At 42.4% G+C, this 9764-nt stretch overlaps 1 protein-coding gene across 1 annotated transcript in view; it reads left to right on the top strand.

Annotated features, from left to right (window-relative positions):
• The first annotated feature begins 7243 nt into the window (after nt 1-7243).
• LOC146184443 (uncharacterized) overlaps nt 7244-9764 on the top strand; it is a 15535-nt gene continuing 13014 nt past the window's right edge. Inside the window, exon 1 of the mRNA XM_084608538.1 lies at nt 7244-7316. Within this exon, the coding sequence (XP_084464664.1) occupies nt 7244-7316 (73 nt within the window). The remainder of the gene's footprint in view (nt 7317-9764) is intronic.

Genomic DNA, 9764 nt, shown 5'->3' with positions numbered 1-9764 from the left:
ACCACTGCCATCAAAAGAACAAACCTTAACATTACAGCCTGCATGGCAGCAAATGGTGTCGTACATTCGACGACCGTCCACAACGTTTACCGGGTCGTGTTCAATGAATTTTTGAGCGACATATCAGCCCGTGTCGAAAATGAAGAACCTGGTTCTGAAGCGGTTTTAATTTTTGATAACGCTCCAGCACACAGTCGTGCGCAACGGGCAAGCCTGGCCAGTCGGATGCACTCAATCAAGCGGCTGCCTCCTTACAGCCCGTTTTTCAACCCTATAGAGGAAGTGTTTTCGAAGTTCAAGTCGGAAGTCAAAGCTTTCCCCAGCGAGCGGAGGGGCCTGGTGCTCATCAACCCGCCCGGAATGACTAAAAATGAACAACGGCGCAGTTTGTTTGGTTTGTTGCTCGACGCGGCCCGACACTCTGTGCGGCAAATACAAAGGGTGGAGCGTGCTACGTTCGACCGCCATAACCGTTTTTTTATACGGGCAGCTTTGCGTGAAGACTATATGTAAAAAGTGCCGAGTTACACTTAATGCTGTCGAATGTCTCCCAGAAAATAAAATTGCATTTCATAGTTGGTTGCTTCTGTGCTTGTACGTGCCTATAGTTTGCTAGCAATCTACGCCGCTAGGCTTGCCGCCCGGGGAAATTAAGTGCTGCTACTAAAGTGACCATAGTGGGAGGCCAGTAGCTATTCCTGGCCTTGGGTGTTAGTTCCGCTGGTGTAGTTGAACTCACTTGACCGTGTCACGACCAGGCTGAATGCAGGGCAGCGCGTTCTCTATTTCCGTTGTACTGGCACTGTAAAGTTGAAAAAGCGGTAAACTGAAGTAATGTTTTCTTGGCTCTAATTCTTCTCGCCTGGACCAGCTCTACTTTGCACTAATCCTTCTTTTCTGCTATAAAGGGGTTAAATCATGATTAGAAACAGAACTACATTTCTGCACCGGTGCAGTCTCATAAAAACAGCCGGCTGTTGTGTGAAGGCCGCACTTGTCATCAGCATGTAGATTCAGTGCATATGACAACCCATGATAAGCAGCAGTGGTTGACCAGCCAATTAGAAAATGAAACTCATGTTTATTCACTTGTCATGCGTCTAAGCTAAAAGCTTCAAGAGACGTGTCGCAAAAATGCATTTTTTCAGCTACGCGTGGTTCCTGGTTGTTGCAAGATATAAGAACCAAGCGAAAGAGTGCATGCAGATGTGACGCTAACTCGTCGCATGGTCTGCAATGTGATCTCAATTTTGATTTATTTCTTGAATTCATGTTTCCCGCTTTGGAGCCCTCTACCGCATTCATTTTCCACATGCGGATTAAATTGATTGGCACCTGGAATAAATCCGCTGGCGCTTGCATTAATTGCGTTGGCAGTCGGATTAAATTGGTTGGCGCTGACATTATTCGAGTTGGAGTTTGGATTAAATATGCTGGTGCTATGATTAAATGCTTGGCACTCGAATTAAATTACACGGCGCTTAGATTATATCAGTCGGCGCTCAGATGATTTCTGCTGGCGCTAGGATCAAATTCAGAGGAAAAACTTGTAATATAAAACTCCCTGTTTTCATCGGAACTTAAATACTGTGCCTTAGTTTCGAGTAAAACCACTTAAGAAAACACGCAAAACATTTGTGTTACAAAAGCAGTTTCTTCGGATTATTGAAAATGTCCCACGTTATTTTCATACTCATGACCTCTTTAAAAAATACATTATTATGCTTACGATTATCGGAGCTTACGACTATCGACTCTGTATGCCACTTAAACAATATTTCATAAATAAGTCTAAATTTCTGGAGCCACTAACTGAACTGAAAGTAGGCGACAGAACGTACGCAAAAATGAACAATGAAAGGTACACACATACAGACAAATTATGGCCTCCCAACATTACACAAAATACTACCACGAACATATCTGGATAGAAAACACATTAAACTTGAACCAATCACTTATAAGGATCTTAGAAAACATTTTTTTGTCCATTTAGAGGTGTGCATTATTTTCCTATGCTAGACTTCTGCACTAGTGTTGTATTAGGTTTTTTTATTATGTATTTTTTTTCTCATTCCATTTTCCTCTCCCTGTGAAGAATGTTGTCTGTTGCAAAGTTATGCTAATTTTAGCGTGTATACTTTGTGATTGTATATTTTCTGCACTGCCGATGTGAGGCCGTCATTGGTATTGTTTTGGGGGCCTGCGGCCTTGTCAAGTTGTCATTACTACAACTTTTTCTTCTGTGCTCACTCATCCTATGAACACATTGGGTGTAAATAAACATTATTATTATTATGATGATGTTCTGCTCTGAACTGAACATGTTATAACTCGTCATAGCAAACACAAACTTCTCTTTTTAGGCGATTTTAATACTCCAGGTATCATCTGGAACTCATTTACTTCTTCTCACAATAATCATTAAATATTAAGTAAATGTAGCATACTACTTGATTTTGTAGCCTTTAAATTTTTGCCGCAACACAATTTCATTGAAAACTGCTGTGGTAATATTCTCGATATCTGTCTATCGAATTTAGAAAGTGTTTGAGTCTCGAGTTCGGACATACCGTTTACTCGCTGTGACAAATTTCATCCTCCACTTCTTGTGACTACTTCTGTCTGTGCCTCCTCCTCTACTAATTCAGATCGGGCGGGGAAGTCGCCCCCTTTCCCGTATGCTTATGGTGACTATGTCGGTATCTTCAATTTCTTCTCTTCTGTCGACTGGACGCTTTTAAATAACATTAGTGATGTCGACGGACAAGTCAGTCGCTTCACTAAAATAGTTCTTGGCGGTATGCATCAGTACATACCTCTGCATACTCCTACTCGTAGGAAGTTTCCTTTCTAGTTTTTCGGAGAACTGAGGACGGCGTTAAGACTTAAGGAACGGGCCCATCGTAAAGCGAAACGCCCCGGGTTTGACAATTGGGCAGATGAGTTTCGCCGCTTGCGTTCTCTTTGCAAACGCTTATACAAGCGAGACCACGACTCTTGAGTCTTTAGAGAGGAGTGGCAGAAATTGTCCGAGTCAGTTCTGGCGGTGCGTTCGCAAGCGTTCCAAAAAATTTGATTCCAGTATCAACTTAGTTGACTCTCAGGGGTCGGGAAGTCGGGATGTTGCCGACAGTTTTGCCCAACATTTTTCCTCCGTATACAAACCTCCACACAGCGATTCCGTATTCCTCCCATCTGGTGCACCATCTAATTCCTTTCTCTTTGACAAGAATTTAATAACTGCGAGTCTTAGGCGTCTGAGACCATCTTTCTCTCCTTGACCTGATGGCATTCCAGCCGCCATAATATAAGCCTTCAGTTGTATCTCTGTACCATTACTGATTGCTATATTTATTAACTGTTTGAAAAATGCTGCCTTTCCTCGCATGTGGAAAATAGCACGTGTGTTTCCTGTCGGCAAGTCAGGAAACAAATCTCATGTTTCTAATTATCGTCCGATTGCTCTTCTATGTGCAACCTCTAAGCTTTTCGAATTAGCTTTGCACAATGTACTTTCCTTTGATCTCAAACATGTCATCATACCGAATCAACATGGCTTGATATCGGGTGGCTCTACCTCAACCAACCTAGTCACGTTTCTGATATATGCCTCTGCAGCAGTCCTTCAGAGAGGTTAGGTTGACACCGTGTTCTGTGATTTGAGCAAATATTTCGACGTTGTTACTCACGCATTACTACTTGAAAAGCTTCTACTCTCTGGTGTCGAAGTCTCAATCATAGCCCCCCTACGTAACTATATCCTTGATCGCTCCTTCTTGGTCAGTGTCAATGGGCAGACGTCATTCGTTTATCCTGCAACCAGTGCAGTTCCTCAAGGCTCTGTATTAGACCCGCTTCTCTTCTCCGTTTTTATTAATGACGTCTCCTCCGTCATCAACAACTCCTCGTTTCTTCTTTGTGCTGATGATATAAAAATATTCAAGGTCATACTTTCTTTTCAAGATTGCTTGTTGTTGCAATTGGATATATCTGCTTTTTTCTGATTGGTGTGCGAAGAATCGACTTACCCTCAATTCTTCCACAACTAGGGTTGTCTCATTTACTCGTAAAGCGCACAGCTTTCTCCATCATTAGTCTGCGAATTCTGTGCTGTTGGACAGGGTTGATGAAATTAATGACCATGATGCACTTTTTGACCGCACCCTCAGCTTCTCCTCTCATACTAAACGCATTGCTCAGCGGGCTATGCGGGCACTAGGATTCGTCTGCAGACTTTCGAGAGAGTTCCGTACTCCACTTCCATTCCTAAAGCTGTATCTGTCCATATGCTTGCCGATTTTGGAGTACGCCTCGGTTGTTTGGAGTGGCACTTGTATATCGAACTGGAACAAGGTTGACAGAGTACAGCAAAATGTTTTACGGATATTTCGATATCGCTTTCCTTGCTCAAGTTCCTCCTCTCGGTCCACCAAGAGTACCCCACTGAATCTTCCTTCTCTTAACTGCCGTCGTGTCAGAGTAGATATAATTTTTCTGTACAAGCTCCTTTATGGCCACAGTATGTGCCCTCAACTCCTAGAGTACAGCCTACAATGCGTTCCGCGAAAGAGCATTACGGAATTCAGATCGTTTCAAGTTTCTCCGTTTCTTCATTCCCATTCCCCTCTTGACAGAATGCAAATGTTGTTTAGCTCTTTTTGTATTCACCTTGACATCTTCCAAAACTTGGTCTCTTCTTTTATATTGGACGTTCGTAGCTTTGTATTCTAAACTGTATTTGTCACGTATAACTTCCACATTCTAGCCTAAGTATTGTATTTATTTCACTTCACGTTTTGCTTTTTCTCCTGTTCAGTGGTGTTTAAAGTATCTTGTACTGCTTTTTATCCGTTTGTCATTTATATTTTAACTTTAAACTTTATTTTTGAATCTTACTCTCCCGCGTTCAATTCTATTTCTTTATTGTATTTCCCTGTATTTCTAGCCAGTGTGTTATGTACCACGCATTTGTGGTGACTGGAATGGTTGTTTATTTTATGTATATTTCAATTACTATAATCAATGTCAGTTATTTGCTTTTTTGTCTCTATCTATTTATTGTTTATTTTTCGTGATCTGCTCTACAATTCTCTGACTGCGTATATAAGACATGCAACTCCTTGATTTCTTTCTTTCCGTGACACTTTTCGTCTCAGTTTCAGTTCGTGGATTATTTGTTTCTTCTTTTGTGTTCTATCTGTGTGTGTAAAACTTGTGTGTGCATTTTCATTTTTTTGTGCTGCAGCACGAAGACAACATGGCTGTTCTTGCATGCATAAATATTGATTGATTGATTAATATAATAATAATAATAATAATAATAATATTATTATTATTATTATTATTATTATTATTATTATTATTATTATTATTATTATTATTATTATTATTATTATTATTATTATTATTATTATTATTATTATTATTTCATATTATTATTATTATTATTATTATTATTATTATTATTATTATTATTATTATTATTATTATTATTATTATTATTAAAGATTTGCCGAGTGACAATCGCCTTCCTATCTGAAGTTTACAAGCTCTTCTTGGGAATGCAACATTGTTCACCGTACCACCTCAGCGTACCATCCGCAGACAAATGGCATATTTGAGCGTTTCAACCACACCTTCGGCGACATGCTGACAATGTGTATTTCTTTTGCCTCTTACAACTGGGACCACATTCTTCCATTCGTCACCTATTCTTATAACTCTACGACACAAGCAACTACAGGATTCTCTCCATACTTCCTCCTGTACGGCCATGAGCTGTCTTGTCCTGAATGCGGATGCTTCCAAATTCACGACTTTCCCAAGCTGCAACCTACGTTGCGGAATGCTACTAGCTTGCCCGGTCATTCACTTCTCCTGCCCAGCAGCCGCAGCAGCAAAAACCACCCCCGATCTATCCGCACTTCTTCCTGCGTACTGCCCACACTTTGGTCTGACTATGGGTAGCTTCCCTCAGACCCGGCCTTTCCCACAAACACCTCAGAAAATAGCGACACGCCTACTGCATTCTCAAGCTAACATCTCTGGTAAATTACCTCATCGAATCACCCTCCATCCTCACATCACCAAAAGCCTCCAGGCTGACGCCTTTTCGCCTACAGGAACTTATAGTCCAGGCATTCGGCTCCGGAATCTTCAGCCCCTGACGCGTAAGGAAGGCGCGACGAAAGCCTCAGAACACTCACAACGACGCTTACGCGTGTCTTGCAGAAAGCTATCACTACTCGCCGGATGTTTTTCTAACTGTTCGCCGCGTAGCACACTGTAAAAGACCTTTTATTGCCATTTTACTGTAAAAGGCGCGGTCATTTGGTTTGAAAGTTGTAAGTATTTGCTTTGATCTAGAATTTTTTCAACTGTAGTCTTACAGCACTCTGAGCTTAACTATGGATTTTGTCTTGATCGTGGATTGAAATTACATTCTGCTCTAAATTTCTCGCAGCGGCTGCAGCTCAGCATCAGTTTCCATGCACGCGCTGCGCCGGGGGGAATCCCGAACGCTGGCTACTTCGTTTGCCTCGCGATATGCTGTACATGGTGGGCGGCTGGAGCTCTGGAGGGTACCGGAGTGTTGTGGAGGCGTACGACCCTCGTGCCGACCAATGGCGCACGCACGCCATGCAGGGCATTTCACCCAGGCAAGATATGTAGTCCCAAATGAGTAATTGTAGAATAGCCTCTCGCCGATTATATAGTATAAAAGTCAAGTAATATCCTATCATATTTCGTTCGTTCATTGGTTACTGTTAGCGCTATGATGTTGAGGATATATAATGAGAGGTAGAAATCATATATTTTATTGTATTCCTCCCTCTTTGTTTTTATTTCTGGCCAGAGCGCAACAATTTACCGCTGCTGGCCGCGGCGCAGTTCTAATGCAGGTATATCATCTGCTGATAGAGATGACAGAGATTACGCGGTCGATTAGTGGCAAATATCCTGGCGCTCCTATCTGGTGTCCCTTATGGCAATAGTACTACATTAATTATCACTTTGAGTCAACGAAAGACAAGAGCCGAAATCATTTTCAGTGTCCCTTATGGCAATTATCGCTTTGAGTCAGCGAAAGACAAGAGCCGAAATCATTTTCAGGATACACCATGGCGTAGTGCTGGTTGGAACGTTCGTCTACGTAGTGGGCGGCATGCAGGGAAGCACGTGCCTTCGCTCCTGTTACCGATTCGACACCGAGCGTTGCGTCTGGGAGACCTGCTCGCCTATGGACATGGGTCGGGGCTACGTCGCAGTCGCTGCCTTGGACAATGAGGTTTACGCCATCGGGGGACGCAACGGTATGCGCTCGCATTGCGAAGTATTTAAACCTGATAGCGTCAAAGGCCTTCTTCTCCAGCAAATATTTTGTCGGTATTACCGACACCATCGTTGGTGTTGTGAGCCATGATCACACTTCTGGCAGATAGTATAGTTTGCAGAAGAAAATTCTAGGCACTAATTGTCGGTGGGTTGTGGGAAGTCACCAGACTGGTGCCATGTGTGGCAGCTCATGTGAGATAAGTGACTGATATGATTGTAAGATTACCCGGGAGTCTTTTGCTAATGTGTGATTTATATCCATGTCGGAAAAAGTTTCACATTACGCTTCAGCTTACTACTAGTGTATGCTAGGAATGTATTAGAGATAAGGGAGACAGAATTTAGGAAATCAGTGATAAAATCTGTAAAAAGTTGTTCATAACTGAATGGGCTAAAGTTGTATGGTAAGGCTTGATTGTTGACCGTACTAGCATTCCAAGAACCTATTGGCAGGTTTCTGGACATAAACATTGCTATTGCGTGATTTGCTTTCCTACATTTGCCCTTGTATGCCACAACAATCCCTTATAAAACAACCTTACCACCATTTTTGTCTTTATGATCAGAATGGCTTCTGTGATATAATAATGATATTTTCGCGTACGTTTTTCAGCGATCCATCTCCTCTACCCATAAAGCAGCAGTGTGTCACATATGATGGAGGATACAAATGTGCAAATATGCATTACGTCACGCACATCATAATTGCCGTAATAGGCGGAAGGGAATGGAGGTTTCTTAATTAAAAAAGAGTTAATGTTGGGTTCATTTTGATTGAATCATAAGTCTAGGGGTATATTTTAATGGTTACGCTGACATTTTTGTTCTTTATCAACATCAGATGCTTGGGGACTCGTAATTGCCAGCTGGCATAATGTCCAGCTTAAAACCCGCACCAACGTGCCTCATGGCCTCGGTGTAGCAAGCCTTATTTTGGCTTCCAAAAGCCCTGGAAGCTTGATTTCTATTTCATCCTCTCACCTCAAATGAACAGCTCACCGAAACATTGTGACATTATCTGATATTGTTACGTGACACAGCCGATCGACGTATGAGTGTTTGGCCATGTCACCTCCCAAGTTACGCAGGTCACATTTCTTCACGATCCGATGCATGTTTGCCTCCTGACTCATGACTGTCGATGGAGGGCTCCGCAGCTTCTTCGTAGTAATAACGCTATCTCGTAATGTCATCAATCACGGGATTTTTCAATTGGTATTTTGTAGATGTCACTAGATGACATCTAGTGATGTTTTGTCCAAGGTTCAACAGTGGTGTTAGTATCGTTTGACTTTGAAAGGTAAATTTAAGGTTAGCTGAAGGTCACATGCCCGCACGATATGAAACGCGGAAAGAAGGCATCCGGACCCACCAATCGTCAAAAGGGGGCGCAAGGTATGCCTCAAATCTTTACTCTGTTGGACCTGTGCAGTGACCACTTAAAGTGCAAGGTTGTGATAGGCAGGCCTTTTGATGGCACTGGCAGCCGAGGACCCCAGGTGTCTGCTTTTACCTTTCGTTATTTAAAATGTTTCGTGACCAACCACTTTTTGTTGGACCTCATACATTTTGTGCCAAACCGCAAACTACTGCTTTAAAGGTTTAGAGCAACAAAACTTGATGTGATCAACAAATATCTTAGCTTCGTTAGCCGGAAACCACCGTAATCTGTTCTTGCAAAAACGTCTGTCTCGACGTTTTTATCGGAACTGTCTTGCACAAACGATGTTACACATGCAAGTAAAAGCCATTGCTGAATAATATAAGGTCAAAACACTCATAGGAACACCATCACCGACCAAGAATATTGTTCCAAAATTTCGTTTTTGTGCCACTGCTCTCGTACACGTACAAAAAACAATCGGGGCGAATTTGAAATGATCGGGTTCAAACCAAGGAATTCTGGTTCAGTAGCCAAGTGTCTTAACCACCAGGCAGAGATGTTTTAGCTGGATTATAAGCATGTTTAGGTAGGGTTAAACATCCGCATTTTAGATCATGGCTTCCAGATGATGCCACAGGTAGGGCTTAATGTGTAAAGTCCGCAATCGAACGAGCAGTTGATGCTCGGCTGATATCAAAGGCCCCTGCTAAAAGTGCTCAAGTTGGCTCAGCGGGCGCCCGATGGCAACACATGCACAACTTAGGCTGCATCACACCGGGCACATAGCCACATAAAGTGTGGATCAGGTATGTATCGTGTAAAGAACAGCAATTATACCGAGATAAGAGAGTTTAAAAAAGAAAAGCCGGGATTTCAATGTATTATCGGTTTAGCAGATATACCCTGCCAATTTTTTACATCAGTTGTAATTCCGGCAAATTCAAAAGGTCTTTTATGACCAGTCTTCGTAGTTTCATCAGAGGGACCCCAGTGAGAGGGAGCGGGGGGGGGGGGGTAGGCGCTGCAGGGAAAGTTTGTTCCT

The sequence above is a fragment of the Amblyomma maculatum genome, chromosome 7, assembly GCF_055883805.1.
Source record: "Amblyomma maculatum isolate TAMU_Amacu chromosome 7, ASM5588380v1, whole genome shotgun sequence".
In the NCBI taxonomy this organism is placed as follows: domain Eukaryota; kingdom Metazoa; phylum Arthropoda; class Arachnida; order Ixodida; family Ixodidae; genus Amblyomma; species Amblyomma maculatum.
The sequence above is the reverse complement of the archived record's forward strand: the minus strand, read 5'-3'. Positions and strand labels throughout refer to the sequence as shown.